The sequence below is a fragment of the Nilaparvata lugens genome, chromosome 1 (assembly GCF_014356525.2).
Source record: "Nilaparvata lugens isolate BPH chromosome 1, ASM1435652v1, whole genome shotgun sequence".
Lineage (NCBI taxonomy): Eukaryota > Metazoa > Arthropoda > Insecta > Hemiptera > Delphacidae > Nilaparvata > Nilaparvata lugens.
In genome coordinates this window covers 88997861-89023216 of record NC_052504.1, presented here as the reverse complement: position 1 = coordinate 89023216, position 25356 = coordinate 88997861, and the positions used below count along the sequence as shown (strand labels likewise).

At 35.6% G+C, this 25356-nt stretch overlaps 1 protein-coding gene across 2 annotated transcripts; it reads right to left on the bottom strand.

The window, feature by feature from the left end:
• Positions 1–79: 79 nt before the first annotated feature.
• Positions 80–25356, bottom strand: LOC111060735 (ubiquitin carboxyl-terminal hydrolase 16). Of its 2 annotated transcripts, none has more exons than XM_039419543.1 (14): positions 25181–25356; positions 22093–22210; positions 21497–21627; positions 20097–20233; positions 17249–17370; positions 15978–16084; positions 14764–14907; positions 12797–13057; positions 10774–11016; positions 9049–9265; positions 6190–7815; positions 4430–4620; positions 2738–2839; positions 80–489 (listed from the first exon to the last, which is right to left on the bottom strand). In XM_039419543.1, the coding sequence occupies exons 2-14, from the start codon at positions 22187–22189 to the stop codon at positions 349–351; spliced, it is 3519 nt and encodes a 1172-aa protein (XP_039275477.1). In that variant the 5' UTR covers positions 22190–22210; positions 25181–25356; the 3' UTR covers positions 80–348. The 2 variants fall into 2 exon arrangements, with proteins under 2 accessions (XP_039275477.1, XP_039275476.1); XM_039419542.1 differs by having other exon boundaries at positions 25070–25338.

Here is a 25356-nt window from a genome sequence, read left to right as displayed (position 1 = left end):
TATGCGGTTCATAAAAACACACGTTGCTTACACAATAATTCAGTAAAATCTTATAAATCATGCAAATGTTCATCTTCAATTTAAGGTAACATTTTGTTTATTACAATCAAATTACAAAGCATCTTTATCAATAATTTAAAATGAAAAGACCCGTTTCGAATATTTTACAAGATACTTTTAAAAAGATTATCCAGTTCATAAATAGTATGACTGTACAATGAGGATTTCATCTAAATTTAAAATCATAAACCAAATAATAAAATTATTTACGAATAGGAAATTTATTAAAATAGTTATAATATCGTGTAAAGGAGCATTATAAAATTCACTTCGACCCAATTAATAGTTCTACATTATTCTTTCATAAAAGAGAAGATAAGCCTGCGTTCTGAGAACAGCTTCTTCCTTGACGGGCGATACATGCGAATCACTGATGTAGTACCAGGAGCCTTCCCTAGGTTGGTTCGGCTTCTGCTCCCCTTCACGAACCTGAAAATTTAATCATTTGATTAATAATTAATATTTATAGTTATGATAAATACTATTTTAAATCGAATACTCTATGTTACTTCCAAGTACAAGGTGGGGCAGAGTGGACTCCCTAGTTTCAATCAGTCACTGAAGAGCGCGCGCGCGAGTTAGCGGAGTGGGAGAGGTTTCATGTGGTGGGGGGAAAGACGCCATTTTTAGTAAAGACCATGCCGTGGACTGGCGAGCATCGTGGTTTTGTAGTCGAAACGCTCTTTAAAAATAAGGATAGTGTGGTGGCGACCTAGCGTGCATTTCGTAGACGGTTTGGTTTGAATCGTCATGATAGTGTTCCCGATGCTAAAACCAGAAGGAAATGGATGGGCGACCTGATCTGCACTGCCTAGAAAACCAGTCGGACAACCAAAGAGTGTGAGGACACCAGAGAACATAATGGCGGTGAGAGCGTCTATTGAACAATCTCCATCGCGCTCTGCACGGAAACATGCTGCTGCTCTTGGAATGTCAGAACGTGATGCGAATTTTACACTCAGACCTTAATATTTACACCCGTATAAGTTGATGGTTGTTCAAGAATTGATGCCAGCAGATTTTGTTAAACGTACAGATGCTTGCAATGCAATACTGGCACTACTTTACAACCCAGCACTATTATGTGGTCTAGTGATGAGGCACATTTTCACCTCTCGGGCACAGTAAATAAACAACATTTTCGTTACTGGGCAGCTGAAAACCCACGAAATCTTCACCAAAAACCTCTTCATTCTCCAAAAGTGACTGTGTGGTGTGCTGTGTCCTCCATAAACATAATTGACCCCTTACTTTTTTGAATCGGAAGGTGCAACCTTACTGTGAACGCTGTGCGCTATTGTCAGATGTTGGAGAACGTTTTCATCCCCAGAATTGAAGAGTATGGTGAGGAAAATAATATGGAAGCCTTATGGTTTCAACAGGATGGTGCCACGGCTCATACCGCCCGTCGCTCTCGCCAACTTCTGCAACAACGGTTTCCTGGCCACTTGATCTCATTACGACGGGATGTTTCATGGCCCCCTCGCTCCCACGATCTAAGCCCATGCGATTATTTTCTTTGGGGTTATCTCAAATCTGAGGTTTTTAAAGTTCGACCAAGAACCTTGGAAGCCCTTAAGGAAGCAATTGTTGATATTATCACTGGAATAACGCCAAATATGCTGCGTAGAGTTTTTGAAAACTTCATTGAACGGCTGAATATGTGCATCGCTCGTCAAGGTCGTCACCTGGTCGATATCATTTTTAAAACTTAATGAAAAATAAATGGCATTGTATTTATATTTCAGAAATAAAAAGCTTTTGTAATAATCTTGTATGGTTTTTATACAGTTAACCGATCATATCAAGGAGTCCACTCTCTCTGCCCCACTCTGTATTTTGTTAGGGCTACTTGAAAGTTCAATAACTAGATCCCTTACCGTATATTATTTTATTTTAGACACTAATTCCTGATATTCATCCCATTATATAAAGTCAAAATTGATAATGATACTTGATAATGGGATAAATATTAGACTAGTCGTCTATAAAATAAAATAATATAAGGGAACTAGTAATTCTTTGTAATCAATATTTTACAATACAAAAAAGTTGGAGGAGCAATAAAGTGAACAATCATAATTTAAACAAGTAATCTTTGAAAAAATTGTTTACCAGTAGACCTATCTAATTGAAAGATTCAATAATGAGCATAGACATACTATATGGTATGCTTCTATTGTCCTGGTACGCCCACTCAATTGGATCTTATATGAGCTATCAACATATTGATTGTGCCATGATTTTTAAACTGAAGAGACTTTGCAGCAGTCAATTTAGAATTATTAATTATTGTACCTTAAAAGAACTAATAAAAACCACTAAATGGTCGAAAATCTAAAAAAATCCTTCACACCAACACATCCGACTTTTTCCAGTAGCTGGCAACGTGTAAACAGGATACCGCTTTCACGCCGGCATGCCAGTCGCCTCTTGCCAATGACCTTCCAGTCAATATCCAAACTGGCATGCCAGCTATTGGCATCATGTAAATCAGCCTTTAATCGTAGGGAATTAGCATAGAGAGAAGACAGCTTATGCTATATTGTCTCTATGTTATTAGTACCATATACGTGTGATCTTCTGATTGTAACAGGTATGTTTCTAGACATCATTCGGGAAAAATTATTTTAAATTTAAATGACAAAAATAACTGATAATAAATAAGATAAATTACCTTGACATAAGCTACATAGTGGCCTCCATGCAACGTTCCACTATGTTCAACTACTCCATAAAGTGAGTACAGTAGTTGAGTTTGGCCTTTTTCTAGTAATTTCTGGAAAACAAATAAACATATTTTTTATTAATAGAACAGTACATAATTAAATTGAATTCAATTCAAATCAAAGATAAAGGGTTCAGTTTGAATTAATTTTTTTACCAATAAGACGAGTTTATTTTCATAATTTTTGACGAATTCTCAACTTATAAAATCTTGAGATCTTTTCTTCGTTTTTATAGCATGAGTCTCAAACAAATACTTTACACAACGTCCGTAAACATTCAATATTCAATTTACCCCCAATTTAGAAACTTTGATGAATGATTTTTTATGGGAAGCTTTCTAACAAGTTTTTTAATCAGATCCACTCCCTTGTTATCGGATGAGCACGTTAAACTGTCGGTCCCGGCTGAAGTATGACAGTCGTGAGGCCGGCCCATTGACGGCTTGAATTATATAAATTCAGGCGGTGGGACCTTCCCGCAAGAGACTCCACCAACAAGAGCCATATGAATTTACTTTTACTATGGGAAGCATTTTCTACAAACAAACCTCTATTGGCATAAAAATCCACATCTAAATCCTAAAAAATATTCAAATTATACATTCAACTGGGTGAACAGAACGTTTTCAGCAGTTCACTTGGAGAGACTTTTCATTGAAATTGTCCACTGAAATAGACAAAACAATTATTATCACTCCACAACAAAATACATTATTGCAAAAACTACTAGCATTCAACAAATTGTTGATATTTGATGTTGAAACATCTGGGGCCTATTTCACAAAGGAACAAGTATTGTTACCAACCATGGTTACGAACAAGTACTTGTAGTTACAAGTTTACAAGTACTCACGTTTCACAAAAATTTATGATCTACAAGTTTACAATTTTACAAGTCTACAAGTACTTCATTAGTAAACATAACCTATTTTCATGATAATTACCTCTTTTCATCCTTTATAAAGGTTACTTGTACTTTTCAATTATTACTTTGAAAATATTTGAAAGCAATATAATGTTTTTTGTACAGTTTACTTCATTTATTGCTGAATTTGTAACCTACACAGTATATGTACTCTGTGTATATATTATAGTATATGTCCTATATATAATTTATACTATATATACTGTGTATATATACTATAGTACACATAACCTATGAGGTAACACATTAATACACATTAATAACTATTTTGAAAATTTATTAAATTCAATTTCCTGATGCATATATTTTCAAAATAATGAATTTTAGAGGAATATAGGGCATTTTTGATTATTAGAAATATTTATTGAATATCTAAAATCATTTTAATGATCACTTGTAAATCCTTTACATAGCTTTCCACTTCGGTAGAAATTTCATAGTTATAAACAAGTAATTTCGACAAAAATTGTTGGCTACAATGAAAATCTTTGTGAAACACTTGTTCGTAACAAGCAAATCACTTGTAAACTTGTAGAAATTCATTGTAACTACAAGTTTACAATTCTGCTTTTGTGAAACGCTTGTAATCAGCTGTTCTCCAAAACCATGTTTGGCAACAAGACTTGTAACCTACTTGTTACAAGTAGGCCCCTGGATGAAGCCGAGTCATGTGCTACAATTATGTCAACATCATTCGAAGATTTATCATAGTTACCTCACAAGATTTAGAACAGAACGGAGCTATATCCAATACCAGTGGGAAGGTGACATGACAACTGAGTTTCCTGAAGGAGCGCATCTGAACTTGAAAACGTTTCAGATGAAGTATAAGTATGGGCGGCGGTTTACTGATCAGCAGTCGTTTGGTGGAGTTCGTATAAACAGTCTTTGCATCTTTCTCTTTTCCTGTTAGAAAAAAATGAATATGATAAGTCAGTTGCATCACTCTCATGATTTTCAATTTTTCTAAATTCAAATCTTCTTGTTTGTAACTATTTTTCCAGTGAATTAGAAATACATTCTATGAAGTGGAAAAACAAATCCTTCTTTATGGTTTTATGATTATCATTTTTTGTCAGTTGGATCTCACTCTCATAAGTTTTTACTTTCCTTGAGATGCGCGTTTACACTAGCGTCAGGTGATCAATTTTCATAACGGCAAGGAAAGTTGTGTGAGTGCGCCACACCAGATTTTTGTTATTTGAATTTTACCATAGAGAAACAATAGCGTAAGTTGATATCCCATGGTATAGGGAATTTATGTCGTAACTTTTACTGTTATCTCAAGCCGATTACTGTCGACTATTGTCAATTTTCACTGTTTTGTTGGGGCAATAGTGTATGAACGGCACAATTTGAGAGACTACCAGCGTCACACAGCTGCATAGGAAAGAACTACGTGAACTATCGGCTTGGGATAACAGTAAAAGTTGCGACATAAACGCCCTTACCATGGGATATCTACTTATGCTATCGTTTCTCTATGATTTTACTCTCTTGAATTTGTCGGTAGAATTTCACTCTCATGTATTTTTGTCAATTGAATTTTACTCTCATGAATCTATCAGTGCAAATTTGATACTTGAAGGTATGAAAATATTGATTTACGAACTAGCGATTCATCCAATTCTTGTTTTCCACTCCAGGAGCATATTTCATTGCAATTTAGAAGCCTTGTGAAACGAAAACAGTAGTAAGTCCACTCACTAAATAAAAGTCAAGAAAATAAAGTGGCTGCAAAGATACTCCTCACATTGTTACTGAATATAAATGTAAAGTAATAGTCAAGGTTGAACATAGTTGGCTGTGAGAGAAAACCAGGAAACTCAATTTAACAGGAGGGATAATAATTGGATAAGGCTTTTCATGTACATACGTTTACAGCTTTCAAGACAGATGAAAATCGGATTGGTTGATCATGTAGTTGAAAAGCAAAATTGACCACACACAATCGTTTAGTAAACGTAAGTCTCTTCACACTTAACTAAGCTACGCTAACCTGAAATAAGTTCAATTTCTCAATGTTAATTTTAAACTACGAATCTGTCCCTTTCATATCAGCGTAGCTTAGCTTCTAATATTAAATAAATAAATGTTTATTTCCCAAAAAACTAAAACTACAACATCAATTACACAAAATATTAGATGAATTACAATATTACATACAATAGTTACAAAAAATTCTTATAATGTGTCCTCTACTTGTTTAGTTTTTTCTGTGTGGAAATTGACCTACTCCACTATGGCGAACCATGTTCTAGAGTAGGTTTTGTTAGTTTTTTTGTGCGTATTATTAATTAGTTAGTGTTTAGTAAGTCATTAGGTGGTTAGTTGTTATTTGAAATAATGTTTTCTATGTTCTGTCTTCCTTTCCCAATATTGGGACATAGGACGGCTACGTCTTCCGAAGACGTATTTCAGCGTAGCATAGCTAAGTGTGAAGAGACCTTAAAGGTTAAGCAGGGGCAGACTGACCTTTGTTGTGTCGTTTAGTGCACATGTCACAGCCAGCCTTATTGTTGCCGGCCATCATTTCGATGGCAGTGAAGTGGTTGAGACAGGACAACACGGAGCACTCGCCCTCCTCACACTGGTAGCGCGGCGCCAGCGTCATGTGCTTCTTGTACACCTCGGCACTCACGTCCGGTTCACACTCGCCCTCCGCAGCCGCCTCGCACTCCTCGTCCTTGCAGCAAATGTTCAGCGAGGCCGGTTTCACACTGCGCATGCATTCACTCGACAACGGCGGTGTAGCGGTGGCCGTAATGCCTCCGACCAACACAAACCCCAAATGTCCACTGTTGCTGGGAGGATCACCTTGTGGCGGCGACGCGCGTCCGTTGTTCAACTTCTCTGTGAGAATCATGTCTTCGAGGAACTTTTCGACCAGTCCACCATCGACGGGCGGATTAGTAGAGTGGCCACCCACCGGACTACTCCTAGCGTGCTGTCCCATCCTCGACCCCGGCCGACTGTTCATCACACTCTCGTTGAAGCACACACTTTTCGACGCCTGCTCCTCTTCCGACAGTCTCAGCACCAAGTTACCGCATGGAGCCTCCTCACTCTCTTTCGATCGACTGATCGGTGTGATGTAGTCTAGACACGGAAGGCCAGCCTCCAGCTGATCATCAGAAACCTCGTCAATGGGAGTGATCGTTAATCCACCACTACAATCTCCAGATTCGGGCTCTGCCAGATTATTTAGACAGGGTGGTTTCGATGTACATATCTCATCTTCTAGAGCTTTCAATTCCGATTCGAAATCGATCGTTGGACCGCTGTTGTAGCCTCGTTGCTCGCAATCACTATAATCTGCTTCTAACGCCTTCAACGCTGAATTCAATTCATTTAGGCAGCTGGTACGATCTCCAGATTGATGGTCTTTTGAATTACTGGAGTTTGCTGTCGCCTGACTAACATCCTCTGCTCTGAAAGATGTGTCAAGCTCTTTCAATTCTAGTCTTGAAGGTTTCACATCGAATCTAGTGTTATCAAACTCTTTCAATTCCTCGAATCTTGAAGGTTTCACATCGAATCTAGTGTTATCAAACTCTTTCAATTCCTCGAATCTTGAAGGTTTCACATCGAATCTAGTGTTATCAAACTCTTTCAATTCCTCGAATCTTGAAGGTTTCACATCGAATCTAGTGTTGTCATCGAGGGCGGTGATGGTTGGGCCAGTGGGACACTGATAGGACTGCGAGTCGTCCTGGCTGAGTAGGCCGATGTCCTGCAAGCTTTCGGTGCTGAGATCGGGCGAACTGAAGCCGGGGTTCGCTCGCAGCGAGCCGGCCGAATCGGAGCTGTTCTCGGACTCAGGATAAGGCAGAGCAAGCGGTTGGGGATTCAGATTGGCCAGAGCAGCCGATACGGCAGCTGACTGCGCCTTCTGCTGGCTGCATTCGGCCGTCTGCGTTTGCGACTGCGCAGATGGACTCGCGCAGGCCGAGTCGTCCGCGTCTCCGTTGTCCTGCCGACTCTCGGTCGTCGGACTCGTGCGACACGACTCCGGTTTCTCTGAACTGTAACCCGATTCGAACACCTCTTTCTGATCGTCGACGCCATTCTCCACGTTGTCTTCAACGTCTGCGTCGTTTTCTGCAAAACCAACAACACTTTCAGAAAAGACCAACAGGCACCTACCGAAACCTACCAAGTTTTAATCTAAATGTAGGTTATATTCTGCAAAACAGAATAAATAAAATCAACAAAACTTCAAGAAAAGCCCAATAGCCATCTACCCAAATATTCTATATAATAAAAGAACGAAGTCAGGACACAGCTGACCATCTATCACAATAACATTCAATTCAAATTTATTTCACACTCATTCATAACAGTCTCTATTACCATAGAGAAGAGATATCACAAGAATATGTATATAAAATTATAATTTCGAAAGTACACACAACAAATGAAGATCTCCGAGAAACCATAGACTTAAAATAGCATAGGAAGATATCCCATGGTATAGGTCGTTATAAATTTTAAGCAGAGTTTTTGTTAACTCAAGTCGACTACTATCTATTTATTGCTGTTTTTGCCGGGTGAAAAGTGTAAGAACGGCACATTATGAGAGATTACAAGTTTCATAATAGTTCGAAAAAAACTACTAGGACTATGATGAGCTTGAGTTAACAGTTAAATTTAGAACATAATAAACGCCCAATACCATGAGATATACAGGATGTTTGAAAAAGAACTCTGAAAAGAAGTTTTAGGTATAAATTTAATGTGTAAATTAATGGAAAACTTCATCAACAAGTACATACAATGAAAGAGAGAATCTTCAAGTTTTGTTCAACATCAGTACACTTCAACATGGGATCCATTTGTTGCCCTGCACAAGCCGAGACGTTATTCAAGCTCTCGCCATGTATTCACCAACATATCAGGTGTAACTGTCCCAACCACCGTGGCGATTCTTTCCCGTAAATGGTTTGTCTCGGATTTTTTCACTGCACACAACATTTTTTATGTGTGTCCCCCCAAAAAAAAATCCAGAGGGGTTTAGTCCGGGCTTCGTGGTGGCCAAGCAATTGGGCGAGCTGTCCCTATCCACCTTCCCGGAAAGCGAGTGTCAACTGAAGGAACTGTTCCCTGGCGCCGTCTTAAGGTAAAGCAGGTCTGCCAACTGCAGGGGGGCAAAACTTGGACAGTTGCTGAATCAAACACCACAAACTAGAATAGTGTATATAACTTTTTACAGATTCTATGACACATCAAAACTAAGGAGTTCTTTTTCAAACATTCTGTATTATTATGCTATCTTCTCTCTATGCTATTAAAAATTATCAGCATAAACAGGTTGCTTGTAATCTTTGCAAATACCTTTCTTCTCTTCCTCAGTGATGCTGCCCTCTCCGTGGTCCCTGATGACCTGGAAGTTGCGCTTGACTCCGCGCCGGTTGCCCCGCTTCGGTGACTTGGCCGCCGCTTCCTCCGTATTACTCTCCTCGACACTCACTTTCGGCGGAAGCGGCAGTTTGCCGTTCATCGAGTTCGTTTGGTTCATATATTTCCGGCGGGCGAAAGCGGGAGGCTGCGGCTGTAAACAAGGAGAAACCAACCGTTAATTATTCATTTATACAATAAGAACATTATCAAAATGATAGGGAGAGGAAAATAAGGTAACCTTGTGCTCTCCCTCTTAGATAGCACATAGAAATAGGTCAAGTCTAGTAGTTCTTCAATTCACAAAATTCCTAACCTAACCTAACCAAACCTAACCTAACCTAACCTAAGTCCTCAATTATTTTCACAAAGTAGATTTTCAAATTTAGATGCTTCAAAACTAAACATAGAAGAAATATTTCACATTATTATAACTAAAATAGGAAATATTCACATATTAAAAATATAATTTTGAAGAATTACCGAAAAATATTATTCTACTGAAAGAACACATTCACTAGATAAAAATCGCAGATGGGTATTTTATTCAAGGAAAAAGAGTTGCTATATCAGTTTGGTTTTAAAACTTACTTCTGGCGTGTAATGTATAGTATGTGGCTTGACCCCTATTAGATTACTAAAGATTTATGAGGATGTTTTCAGTTTTCAAAGGTGTCAAGTCTGCGTTTCCATTATGTAGTATATTTAGCTTTAGGATTATGTTAGTTCCGGTTCTACGTTCAATTCGTTTCATGTTCAAGTGTGGCTTTTCAACTTCGCCACACAAAGTTTACAAAAAGTACTGACTTTCTCCACTGCCATTATAACAAGGACCTCACTATAGACAAAGCTCTAGGATAAGTACGAAGTGAAAGAGCACTGAAGGCTGTTAAATTGAAAAAGAAGGAGAAGCCTTAAGGTAACCGTCCACTGGAACTGTATTCAACCGATCCGTTCGGCCGTTGGATCGGACGAATCTGCCGGCCGTTAATTCGGCCGAAAATGGTCGTTCATTGGAACCGTTTACGTCAGTCTAGTTCAGTAGTTGGCTGGTTGCCGATTATCGAATTAACTTCTATCATAGCCACCAAAATTTTTCATAAACAATGATTATATTGAGATTTTAAAAATTGAATAAACAAATATCCACTAAATTAGTTATTCATTACGATAATTTTACCTTCAGATCCTATTTGTTCAGCAATCTTTGTCCACAGATTCTTTTGAACATCACGACGATGATATCTTTTGTCTCGCATATCCCACAATTGAACATGCTCTTGAACCAAACTTATCAACTTTCCGTTGTCCATAGTTACAACTTTATAAAACATAACAACTTCAAAAAACAAAAACAAACAAGACTGTGAAACAATTTTTTAACAATTTTAGGAACACTTAGTTGTCTCAGCTCGACTAGCTAGTTCGGCCGGATAGAGCCGGAAAATCCCATTCAATTCGTATCGAAAAATTGATAGGCCGGAGACGGCCGTGAACGGCAGTATGAACCTGTCGCAATGGACGAGCACCTATTTCTTTCTTTGATGGGGGATCGTTCGGTCGCGTTTGGTAATTTTCGGCCGAGGCTAGTTCGAACGAAAACGGTTCTAGTGGACAGCCCACCTTATGAATGATGATAAGAGTTGCCGAGAGAGTACAAACCTTTTCAACATTGACGGGAAGACTGAGGTCGAGGAAGTTCTCCTCGCGCGAGGAGATGTTGAGGCACTCCTCACACTGCAGCTCGCTGACCAGGGTGCCGCGGAACACCTCGTAGGGCTTCATCACAAACTGCTCGACCACCAGGTTGTCCAGCCCCTTCAGCCATTTGCGCTTCTCCTCGGACACTTCTCCCGGTTGCGCCTTTCTCAGTCCATACTTATCCAGGATTATTCCTCGGTAACGCTGAAACAAAACATTCATTCCAATAAATGAAAATTACAATAGACATGGAGCAGATAACAAAATTTGATATCAAACAACGTTACTATAGTTAGGTTCGCGTTATAATGGAAGTGTTTGATTAACATAAAATTTACGTGATATTTTTGAGCTCGAAATGTGGTTATATTCTTTATTATTGTAAATTTTAAGTTTGTTCAATGTTTTAACGAAAGTTTCATTATCAATCTATCGAAATTTAAAATTGTTTGTTTTATTCTAATTTATATTTTCAGATTGTGATTTGGTGTAGAAATTAAAATGAAAATAACCTATGTATAATATTTGGACAATTTGAAACTAAATTAGGAAATTGAAGAAGCTTTGGGCAATAGTCTGTTTTTTCATTCCATCTATGGATTGTTTGAGCTTACCTAGTAAATAAATTACATTCGTATTGCTATCATTCAACAAAGAAGATAGCCCTATCCTCTTCTAGCTCCCGCAACGTTGCCTAATCGTTTTTTAACAATGTAGAAATAAAATTTGCCTAATCGTTGCAAAGTTGCAAATTTGCCTAATCGTTGCAAAATAAAATTTGCAAAGTTGCCTAATCGTTTTTTAACAATGTAGAAATAAAATTAAGTAGCAAAATAGTTTATATCAATTATGAATATGTATGATTTAGTCATTGAAATATATATTTTCTCAACGATAGAATATAATTTATCATTTTGAACATTTAATATCATGACTTTATGAGCCCACGAACTCAAGGTTCAAAGAATGTACGTAAAAAATTGGAATTTGATTGAAGAAAGCATTCAAAAGTTATCCTCGAACATACAAACAATCCATTCAATACGTCATAATAGTATATTCATACTTCATAATCGTAATAGTCATAATCGAACATACAGTCAATTTCGTTGACAAGTCAACTCAATGATTAAAGAATGTTTGTTGAAAACTAAGTTGGTTAGAGAAAACATTCAAAAGTATTATCGTCAATCATACAAACTAACACAAAAACTAGATTTTTTGTTGTAAATTTTTTCTTAGCTGCTATATTTGATGTTAAATTAAATTTCCATCAGAATAATTTGTAATATTCCAGTGGTTTATTCATTGATATTGGTTGTTTATTTTATGTTAAAAGCCTCTCGCTGATGGCATAACATACACGATGAAACATGCATGTACATGCATGTTTACCATGCATGTCCAACCGTTAGTGCCCAGTCTAAGAACACATTTTCTTCCCAATTCACAATACATTCATATTATACAATAAGGTATGCTACCGCGGTAATTCATGAATATTTAATAATTTGATAAGTTACTAGCCGTCAGGCTCGCTTCACTCGCCATATCCGTCTAGCAAGGGGGCTCCGCCCCCTGGACCCCCGGCTGGATTGTCCAAGAATGAGATCAGCGGGCTCGCTTCGCTCGTCTGCATTTTTCATTTGAGCATGCTTCATTCCGTCAGAAAGTCAAAGTACAGAGAAAACGCAGAAAAGCGGAGAAAAACTTTGGAAAAATGATGATTTTGGGCGTATCTTTGATGAAATATTAAAGTCATCTCATTACAAAATTTTTAGACCCTAGCTAAACCTCTGTACCAAATTTGAAAATTTTTCTGTTCATTTGTTCTCGATAAAACGACTGAACATACTTACATACCTACCAAATTTTAACGTTTTTGGTCCGGTAAATTTTTAGTTCTGCGAGTGAATGATTCAGTCAGTCAGTGAGTGAGTGCCATTTCGCTTTTATATAATAGATTAGTAGAATGATTTTTTACCTTGAGGTCCTCATTGAACACGACGTCCAACAGCTGACGCAGCAGCTCGTGAGAGTCATGCTGATCTCCATCCATGAGCTGCGGACACTTCTTGCCGAGTTCAGTCATCAGCGCCCTCGGCACCACCACGTGCTGTCTGCCCCGCACGTCACTCGATCCTCCTCCCCCGCCCTCCTCCGACGACACCATCTCCGATATCAGTTTCAGCAGCGCTCCGCTCACTGGCGTGTTCTTCTCGCCGCCTTTCTCCAGGGTACCCGTCTGTCGAAACCAAGTCGTCCATCATTTAAATTTACTCCTTATCAAAATGAAACTGACATTTCATGGAAAATTTAGGAAAATTCAAAGTCAAGTCCAGTATTTATCATCGTTCAAATTTACTTCTCATCAAATTTGACACAACATTCCTGACATATGTTTTGGAAAATTTAGGACAATTCAAAATCAAGTCCAGTATTTATCATCTTTCTAATTTACTTCTCGTCAAATTCGACACAACAAACATTCCTGACATAAATGTTTTAGAAATTTAGGAATAGTCAAAACCAATTCCAGTTTATCATCGATCAAATTTACTCCTTATCAAAACTGAAACAATATTCAACTCTTTTCTGTATAGGGCTACTTTTTATAGAAATAGAAAGAAAAATAAAAATCTCAGTACCCTTTTTGAATTATTCAATCACAACATCTATGATTTATTTATTATGTTGTGATTAAATAATTCAAAAAGAGTACTGAGATTTTTATTTTTCTTTCTATTTCTATGAAACAATATTCCCGACATATGTCTTGGAAAATTTAGGAAAAGTCAAAACTAGTCCTTTAAATCATCACTCAAATTCACTCTGTATCAAAACTAAAAGAATATTCCCGACATATGTCTTAGAAAATATAGGAAGAGTCAAAACCAAGTCTAGTGATTAAAACTCAATCCATACCAAAATGAAATCAAAATCCCTGACATGTCTTGGAGAATTTGGGAAACCTCCCATTCATAGTTCATCTGATGGTATTTAAATAGGGAGTGAAATTTATCTGACTCCATAATTTTCAAGTCAATGTTCTGTTCAAATTTTGAACATTATTATATTGAATGAAAAAGACTAAGAAATTGTCAAAAAACCACTGATTTATTGATAATTAGAAAGACCGGTTTCGGTTATTACACCATTGTCATACCGAATGTCATATTACATTCATACATTGACATTAATACATTGTCATGTAATAACCGAAACCGGTCTTTCTAATTATCAATAAATCAGTGGTTTTTTGACAATTTCTTAGTCTTTTTCATTCAATATGAATAATTACCACAATATCAACTTCTCAACTACACAAAAAACATTATTATATCTTCTTCGTTCGCCTTACTAAGCACAGGACAAGTGTATCGAACATGAGTGAACATGAGTGAGCACTCATGTTTGACATACAAGTTGTGTCATCAGCAAAAGGCTTCCAACAAAAATTTCGGAGGTAAAATGTTTTGTATTTTTGTTTATTTGGGTTTGTTTACTTGGATTTTTTGTTCATTTTCCTTAGCTGCTCTATCAGAGGTAACATTATTTTTATATATTACCGTATTTTTTTATTATTTTTTTAAATTATTTTTCTTTTCCAGCGGTTTATTTAATGTTAGCTGCTGCTGTCAGCCAGCTTTCGTTCCCAGCCTTTCACGTGAATTTATTTTTCGTTCAAAGACGTGTCCGTTGAATCATGTTCGACACATTTGTCTAGTTGTTAGAGTCCAGCCTTAAGGATATGTGCACATAACCAACGATGAAGCGTTTCGATTTCCTCGTTCTTGGAATCTGAATGCATGGAAGTTTAGGTTAATATTATTTAAATAATACGAGAGAGAAACGCTTTCAGTTTCACACTGCAAAAATGGATGGAGCCCAATGTTGGTCCTTGGGAATATTGTGAATCAGACTAAGGAAAATATTGAAAGCACTACTAACGATTGGTTCCGAGTCCTTGGGATTGATGGATATCTGCTCGCCGCCCTGCTGCATCTCCCTCAGACACTCGGCCAGGCCGGGCGTTTGCGCCAGGCATTGCAGAACCGAATTGAAAAAACACGTGTTTCCTAGATTCGACAGTCCCTGCGAAAGTAATCCAGTAAGGATGTGATCACATTGAATGCAATATGTGCAAGTGCACATCAGATCATGCATGAGCCGAAATACAAAATCTGTGAAGTGCCATTGGAACACGTTGTGACTTGCATATGGCTGCTCACACTCTGAACACAACCAGTGAGTGCACGCGTTCAGTGTGAGTGTTCCTATAATAAACAGAATCGCCTAATTTTAGATGTGCCTAAATAATATAAGTTTAACCTACATAAATATCGTCCGAAACAAGGTAGTGGTGATTCCACTTGCAAAAACAAAACACAATTTATAATTCTGAATTTGAAAAGGTTAATGGAAACGCCAAATTGAACACTGAAAAAATGTAATAATAATTCTTGAATAATTTGCTTAGAAATTTCGTGTCAATAGAGACTTCAACAGAAGTGCTTCGTCATGGAAGACAACATCAATATTATTGAATATTGAAGAATCTTAAAAAATAACTGTTTCAACATTTAATATGAAAAAGTTGTTTAAAAGAAAAACTGTGATACTAATACTATGATTGAATATATAAAGGAAAAACATAATTATATTTTTAAATGTATTTCAGCATTTGGATCTCACTAAAATATACAATTACGCTCAAATTTGTGAGACATGTTGTATATTTGGAATGATTGAGATGAGTTGTCTCATTAAAGTGCGTCTGTTTCTTGAGGATAATGGTTCGGAGCCCACCTAAAATTATGAGTGAATCCATCTATATTATTTAATGACGTTTTTCAGTTTATCTCAAGATAGTATGACATCTTGTTAGACGGATGCAGGATATCATCACATTGACTCTCTCTTATATTATTCGGTGCACCAACATCAATCAAGATCATTCATTTGAATACATCAAAATTCGAAGTATTCAATAAATTTCAAATATTATCAAATTTATTCAAAACTTGATTTTTATAATCAGTATATCAAAACTGTGATTAATTGCTGCATTTCAATAATGCAAAATATCAAAAAATAATTCTTCAATTCTGAATGAATCCCAATCATTATAATTATTATTAATTACAATGAATAGATCTCTGTACCTTCACTTTATTCGAATTGACTGGCAGTGCTTTTTTATCCTCTTTATTCGATGCCAAGAACTGATTGTTGTTGAACTTGTTGGGAACTTTATTTTCAGAAGCCGAATCTGAAAAAATAAAATATAAAAATTAAAAAAAAAACATACTTTATAACTAAGCTATAGAGAAACTGATGTAATAAGGGCAAAAACATGGACTTTATATGCGATAATTACAGAACGTTAATAAAACAAAATAAAACTTGTAGCACCCTTTATTTATTAAAAAACTTAAAATAGTTGAACTTTATATTTAGAACTTTAAAACTTAATATTTCAAGTTTTTTAATAAATAAAGGGTGCTACAAGTTTTATTTGTTTTATTAATTAAAAGCAGCCCATTACAATAAGTGTTTTACAGAACGTTGTATATGACTACAAATGAAATGGCTGTTATCCTATACTATTAAACGAGCAATTTCTGTTTAGATGTTTATATATCTGTATGTGAACGAATCTCAAAAACGGCTCTTACGATTCTCACGAAATTTGGAACAAAGTAGGTTTATGATATGAAAATTCGATTGCACTAGGTCTCAACCCTGGGATAACTAGCTGAAGGACATTAAAAGGATGAATACGTCCTTGGAAAAACAGTTGGAAATTTTGTTGTCTGTCGATACCGTAATGGAAGTGAGTGAACGAGTGCATGTGTGGGATCATTCAGCTGATCTCACAAGAAGAAAAATTCAGTAAGAAAAACTTTTTTCGTTTATTTCTCATTTTTTTAGAAAACATGTTTACTAGTCCAAAATAGTAACTAGATGCTGTTAGTGTAGAATAGTACATAGTATATTAACAAATATTATAGCAAACATAGTATATAATTCTAAATCGAATTCATAGTATATCTATTTGTAATTGATGTGTTTGTTTTTTGAAGTGTGAATAAATTGTTATTTTGATGAGTGATAGTAGCTTAATCTAGATTTTGATTTGGACTGTAGTATAAATAATTTGAAAAGGGACAGTTTTGGACATAAGCCTGTTGTGCCTACTCATATAACTGTAAAAATAATTGTACGACTGAGAAAATGAATAAATAAATATAAACTATAAATTCAATCTTTCGTTACAAATGTTCTATGCTTTTACACTCCAGAGCAAAGCTCGGTCCCCCGATATTAAAAGTTTGTCTTCACAGCAAACGTCTGTTTTTTAGTTGTCTAGAAATCAGTAATCAATTCGAAGTTAGTATAGATTGTATAGTATAGGAAATCGAAGAATACGTACTTGATGGTGGCTTTCTAGGTGGTTGATGTTTTTCCGAAACATTCTTAATTTTCTCTATGATCTCATCAATGCGGGGTCGACATTTTTGAGGAATGATGGGTTCTATATTACATCCGTAACACCTGAAAAACAAGAATCATTCCATCACACTCAATAAAATCAGAGTTACAAGCTGGCAAGGTTTAATTGATGGTCTAGGGTTTTTTTGAATGTTTTTTTTTTGAATGAATGAATGAATTTTATTTTCCAAAAACAAAATACAAAAAAGCTTTACCAAAAATAAATATAAGTATATGCTACTGCACTTAAACCAAGGTTTACGATTGCTTCCCGGTCAAGGGTTATATACCCATCCCATTTGGGAAGTTTTGTATCATACTTCAACTCATAATCCATGCGCAAACCAAAGATTTCAGTGTGCATTGGAGGAATAAAAAAAAACATAAAGGGCCTGTTTACGAGCTCGGGATTTGGCCAAGTTCTAGACTTTAAACAGCTGAAGTAAGAAAATTGGCTTTCCGAAACGGGGCGTAGTCGTAGTCATTATCTAAGTCACGTTTGAATTAAATTTCAAAAACTAGAAAATTAAACACAAAATAAAATAAAGAGAAGATAGTTTAACGTTTCAGCTATTTTGAATTATTTAGAAATGTTTAATTTCGTCAAGGAAAAACGTTTCCAATTATATGAGAAAATAAAAACTGCGACTACGCCCCGTTTTGGAAATCTAATTTTCTGACTCCAGCTGTTTAAAGTCTAGAACTTAGCTAAATCCCGAGCTCGGAAAGCGGCCCTAAGCTACCAAAAACTTATTGCGACATGAGTACAATAAACATAATGTGAGAAGAGTAGATTGAATTGCCAAATATAAAACAAATGAAACTATTTTATGTTTCATTTATTTATTCACAAATAAATACTTACTCCAGCCCCTAAGAAACATTCACAATACTGTATTTACAATATCTACTAATTTCAGATTCAGGGGCCGGTCTCAAAAAATTTAGAATCCTAAAATGTAGAAAAATGACTCTCTTACACTAGACTTGGATATTACAACGAGCTTTGAGATACTTTTGTCTAATCTGTAGAGCTGTGGACATCTTTTTTCCATATTCAATTATTCAGAAATGAAATTTTACAGGACTTCTGTCAGTCTGCAGGACTGGTTTAATACACGACTTCTGTATTTTAATGAAACAGTCTCCCGATTTAAATTTAGGATATTTGCTGATTACACCAGACAGCAAACATATTAGTAGGCTAAAAATCAATGGATTTTCACAAGTAATAAATTTGTGTTTGAGACTATTCAGTATGAGATTATAAGTCAGTTTTATATCCCTCCTGTCCCAGATCTTGGTAGAACATCATCAAAATAATAAATATTATATTTATGCAAAAATACAATTTAATTGTTTTGTTTGTATTTACGATTCGCAATACAAATTGCTTTCATTCACAAGTATATTTCGGATCAGAAAATCTTTCTAGTATCCAGTGATAATTGAGTGCAATATTACAATTTCATTTTGTTGTTAATCTACTATGATTTCAATATTCCTAGTTTGAAAAAATCCTTTTCGGACTAGAAATTGGACATAAATTTATTCAGTTATTAAAAATAACCTATGTTTTGGAGTCATACAGGGTGTTTCAGAAGTAGAGTCGAACATTTTAGGGTAATTGTTCCTGGATGATAGGAGACTACAAATGTCGTATTTGAAGTGTCCAAAACTCAGCGGTTATCCTTATAGTTGCCATTTTGTTTTTTCTTCACTTAAGAATTTTTATCTCAAGAACGAGATGTTGTATTGATCTGAAATTTGGCATAAACATTTATGCTATAAAGACTCAACTTTAAAAAATAAAATAACAAATTTTTGATGTACATTTTCAAAATGGCGGCCATTTTAAATTTTTGGTGGCGAATTTCACGAAAACCGTACACTTTCCAGAAAATGTACAAGAGACAAAAAAGTTAGCAAATTCTATCAAGATTTCAAGGATACCTTATTTATTGAGATTGGTCGAAGAATAACAGAGAAATTAATTATTTTCGTACTGCATGTATGACCACTTTTCACCATTTAAACACCAATATTGAATTTTTAATTACAATTGTATTTAAGATGAAGCTTTGAAACTCGGTATGGCTCCATATGGCCATACAGCTGATTTTACAATGTTTTTCAGATGATCTAGTTGTCATGTGCACGCATGCAGTACGAAAAGAATTAATTTCTCTGTTATTCTTCGACCAATCTTGATAAATAAGGTATCATTGAAATCTTGATAAAATTTGCTAACTTTCCTGTAAATTTTCTGTAAAGTGGAACGGTTTTCGTGAAATTCGCCATCAAAAATTTAAAATGGCCGCCATTTTGAATGTTTACATGGAATTTTTTAATTTCGTTCAACATTTCGTTCTTGAGATAAAAATTCCTAAGTGAAAAAAAAACAAAATGGCAGCTATAAGGAGAACAGCTGAGTTTTGGATACTTCAAATACGACATTTGTAGTTTCCTATCATCCAGGAACAATACCCTAAAATGTTCGACACTACTTCTAAAACACCCTGTATAAAATCTCGGGAATGGGATAGTTTTTGAGCTGAGCCTGTAAATCCTTTAACAATCATTCTATGATTTGTGTAGCCTACTATTCAATGTAAAAATAAATGAATGAAACTTATTTTAAAACACTTCAAGAGTTGGGTGACTAGTTATATTTACTATCAATATTACTGTAACAAATCAACAGGTAACAAAAAATTAATGGTGAATTCATATTGTTTATAATTATTATAAATGTATTGGTAATGATGATAGCTAGTAAATCGACCTACCATAGGGATAATGATTCCAAATCTATAGTGAGATAATGGGAATCGCTGCGGGGGGTGTCAGCGTGATGTTTTGCATGATTCTCTCCATCTGATCCACACGAGCTAGCTCCACAGGAAAGACATAGCTGGAGACTTTTCTGAAAACCATCAAACGTGTTCGTTCAAGTAAGCTTAGAATAATTTCACATTCAAATACAACAGCTTCAAATTTCATACATGATATTTAATAACCTATAATCTAATTTATTACTAATTGATGGAACAAGAACTGAACATTCCGAAACTTGATAGGTTCTGAATTGACATTCTATAGTAAGGTCCACGTTATAATGGCAGTGAAGAAAGATGGAGAAAAACGTTGCCAAGTCTCTACATTTTGCCACTGAGTGTACACAGCTGTTACTCAATTCATCCCATTAAATTTGATCTAATAATAATTATCATTTCCTTGATTAAATAATCAATTTAATGTCAAATTAATCAAGAAATTTATAAGTAATTTCAATGGAAATAGTTCTGAAAAAACTTTTCAATATTATTTATACCGGTACGAGTAGGTCTAACCTATACGTGTAGGCTAACTGTAGCATGGATGAAGTCTAGGACGGTTAGTTTTAACTTTTAAAATGTCATTTCAGGTATTTTAATTTGTGTTTCTCATAGACGGTAATGTCTAAACATTATTTCATTGTTTCAAAAATACATTTTAAATCAATTATAGGACTTGTGTACTCAAGTATTTTGATAGAATGAAGAAAAAAATGGCGACTGATATTGAATTGTTTACTTTTGTACAGTCGCTGTTAAAAGTAAAAATAAAATATTCTGGCAAACTGACAACATTGCAAAGCTAGAGAGAGATAGCGCTATCTGTTTTGTTGTATGATAGAAAAGGACAGCAACAGTATTGTCAATCGTACACTGCCATTATAATGTGGACCTCACTATAGAGCACAAGATACCTCAAGAAGAAAAGAACAAGATAATTAATACCATTGGGGGCAAAACATCATTATTCTGTAATTGCTCCGCATTGAAAGTATTATTAAGAATAGTAAATGGTAATAGTAATTAACTATACATATAATGGAACTGTGAACAACAACATTTTGAAAATCATATATGCTGAAGTAGCTTGAAGGTGAAAACTGTTTGCAAAACCAATATACCATTTTTGCAAAACCAATATACAAGATGTTATATCCTAATTTCTAATAGTCTACCTAAGTAATTTAATTCAGTTTTTATATTTTCATACAAAATCACATCCACTAAAACACAGAAAATACTCTAGTTTCATCAACTTGCTATATTTTCTAGTATAACTATGAAAGATAAGCTTTCAAGATATAGTGCATGAACCAAAATTGCTGTAAAGAACTTCAATTCGAAATATTTACCTTTGAATCTGTCTGACTTGAAGATGCTTTGCAGTAGCCACAATGCAAATTCTCCCTGGAGTTTTTGAAATTCTCAGATATTTTCCATCTTTTCAAAACTTTCAAAATATGTTTACAGGACTCATCAGATTCTGAAATGAAGAGATAAACGATTAATGAGATTTAGTAAGTCTAGACGGCACACAATTTTAAATCTAGAATAATTTCAGTGATAGTGTTATAGGTTATGTATATTTTGTGAAAAGTATCCTTATGAAGAAAGTAAGATGCAATGATTAATATTTCTTGTATATTAGAAGATTACAAGGTCAATCGATTTGGAAAAATCTTCATTATAATAAGTGCTGGTTCTTTCTCATTGAAGTTTACAACTAAGAGTTTCACATAATTTTCGGCAAATACTGTATAATCTAAAATTAATATGAATTTGTATATTCAATAGAAAGTCATAGCACACTAGGCCTAGTAACACAATTATCCAACTCGAGTCTCAAGATACTCAACACAATTAATTTTGAGAGCATCACAATTAAAAATGCAACTTCTAATGAATAATAAATTATATGAAACTATCAACAAATTTTTTTTAAACAAACCTGTAGTTGCAGCCGCACTCTTTGTCGCATCCCAAGGTTCGGTACAATCCACGTTTACAGCCATATCAGAATTTTGCCGATTTTTCTTCTTACCCATAATCAAGAGTTTGGAAAGTGCCTGAAACGTTTGATTGAAAAAATTATAACAGCATCCTAAAGTACTGACAAGGTTCGAGAATGGAACTATTCAAACTCGTTCGGCCAGGCTGAATGCAGATAGTCTCATAAGAACTCATAGGAATTATATTTTCACTGGCTCTACACTGATATGTGAAAATCCGCATCAACTACAAATAAATAGGTAACTGTATAATTTATTTTTCACTTGAAATTGAATGAATAAACACGGAAGTTAATAAAACACTTATTGAAATGGGCTGCTTTTAAATTAATAAAACAAAATGAAAATTGTAGCACCCTTTATTTATTTTAAGTTTTTTAATAAATAAAGGGTGCTACAAGTTTCATTTTGTTTTATTAACGGAAGTTAATTTATAATAGGTGTTTACTGAGAAACGGATGTTTTTGAAAGAGCTTCTAAGACCTTTTTATTTTTGAACATAAACTAAATTAATCTAAAAAAGATTTATTTCATAAATTTGGAATATTGCATGACAAAAATAAAATGTTTCAGGTGGTAACCTTCAGATTGGAAACATGATTTGAGACATTTGGGAAGGAAAGATTCTGAGAATATACGGTCCAGTATGTATTGATGGAGAATGGAGATTTTGTTCGAATCAAGGGCTGCGTGACCTGTACAGAAAACCACCTGTTGTATATGAGATGAAAGTGAGACGCTTGAGCTGGTTAGGTCATGTAGAAAGAATGAGCGATTCAAGAGCCGTTAAGAGTCTTCAAAGAAAACCCAGGTGGAAGAAGGCTGAAAGGACGTCCACGAAAGCGCTGGCTGGAGGATGTAGAAGACTGTAGAAGATGATCTTCGTAAAATAGGCGTCCACAGAGAAGAGTGGAGAGGCATTCTCGAGGAGACCAAGGCCCTGGATGGGCTGTAGCGCCATTGAGTGAGTGAGTAAGTGAGTAAGGTTTGAGACATTCCTCAAGTATACGGTCATTGTGCATTGCATCCTGTAACAGCTCATGAAATGATTTGAATTTCACTCTGAATCTTTTTCCTCTTGTGCGTGGTGTCAAGCTTAGAAACGTGTTTCAAAAACAGCTTGAAAAGGGAAGAATGTCAAATTAGGAAATCGGGGATGTCAATGAAAATCTTCAAAACGACAGATTGTTTTTTTTTCAGGAAGAGCTTGTCAGATCTGTTCAATTGAAATCCAATCAGCGTGAGCCTAAAGGTCTCTTTACACTTAGTTACTCTACGCTGAAATACGTTATCGGAAGACGTTGCGTCGTACCTCCCAAAATTGAACGCTACGCTGATGTGCACGGGACAGATTCGTAGCTTGGATTTAACATTGGGTGGAAGGACGTATTTCAGCGTAGCGTGGCTAAGTGTGAAGAGACCTCAAGTTTAAGCTCCTCACTGTTGTTGACATGAAGTTCGCGAGCCTCACAAATAAGAATTGACGTGATCAAACCTTATCAATCAGAATCATAGAGAAAAATCGCTCCAGTGAAGTGTATATGATAAAATTTATCTTTTAGAACGACACGCTGGACCTGAATGTTCTTTTTATCATCAATAAACTTGTCGGGTTCACATAATTGTGTTGCTATCCGGAATCGACCTACGCGGGGGAACATTGAATCTCGCCGGGGAAGAACTTTGCCAGCAGGGTGAAGGAAAAGCTCCCCTTGGAGATAAGAAGGTGCAGGGAGCCTATAAACTTCAAGAGAACATTGAAGAGCCACCTTCTTCAGAAGGCATAATACTCCATGATGGAGTTTTGGGAGGACGTCTGGCCTCCAGATGAGACAAATGACGACCACAGCTGCAAGGCTTCTAGTGGGATTACTACAAGTATGTGAGTTAGGGCTAAGCCATACAAAGCGTTTTCAGACGAGTCGGCAGGATAGGAAATTCTCCGATTGGCTAATTATCATCTGATTCCCGAACGCCAACCCATTCAGCTTCCAGCTAGCCAATCGGAGAGCTTCCTGCCTTGCCGAAACGTTTGAAAACGCTTTGTATGGCTTGGCCCAAGTATTCATGGGTTTAAGTACCTAACGGATTGTTCAATAGCGTTGATCATTCCCAATAGAGGCACCATCTAATGAACCAACAATTCTGTGGAGATTCCGTAACTAAATTGAAACTGAAACTACCAATAATTATTACCTACGTAACTATGAAATTCTCAACTGCCATCTCTTATACTAGGCTACCTGCCGTGTACAACCCAATAAACAATAATACACCGGTAATCACGCTTTAAGAATTCTTGATATCTTATGAGCACCAAACTCAATTAGATACAGGTTGATATTCTTCAACATGACAAGGATCAATAATTATTCATTATACGAATGTGACTCCACAGGAGCCTACATAGGGACAATAGTAGCTTTTACTATCTGCCGCGGCAAAGGAGGATTGGAAATGTCCGAAACTTTAATTTATATTAAATTTTAAATTCTGCATTTCCAAGACAGCTCAAGATTGCTACTATTGTCTCTGTGTTTAGACTGTTTAATGGAGCACTGGTGATCATATTGCAACCAGCATTGTATCATCTTAAAGCTACAAACTCTAGGTTCCAAAATAGCCTGTACGTTCTACCAGTAAGCATAATTATAGTCTTTTTGACAGGTTACTTAATAAAACATTAATAATAGACTCTACCACTCAATGATTGTTTACCACAGTGATTAAAAATAGCTGGAGTAACACATTTCATGTTATATTCTGCCATTATTTTGTTACCTCATGGGTGTAAAAACCAACAGAGTAAATCATTGATTTATTAACTGGCTTCAAATCTATAATTTCATCTAGCCAGAAGGTTGAATTACAAGGCAAAAGCTTAGATTTATTTCAATGTCATGCATCACGACTAACCGTGTTTCTGAAATAGCAGCCATATGAAAACTAGGACAATGCACGTTCTTTCACTAAAGTTATAACCAAGTCCAAAATCACTTTAGTTCCTTCCTTGAATAATAAACTTACCAGCAATCAGCTTCGTCAGCTTTTACACTTAATTGAATTAAAAAGAAACATGATCTTTAATTGTATTAAAGTAAATAAGAATATTATGCACGATACACGAATAAATAACTTTGATGTAAGTACAATACTGCATTCATTTCACCAACGAAGCAGACAGGTGATGAACATCGGGATTT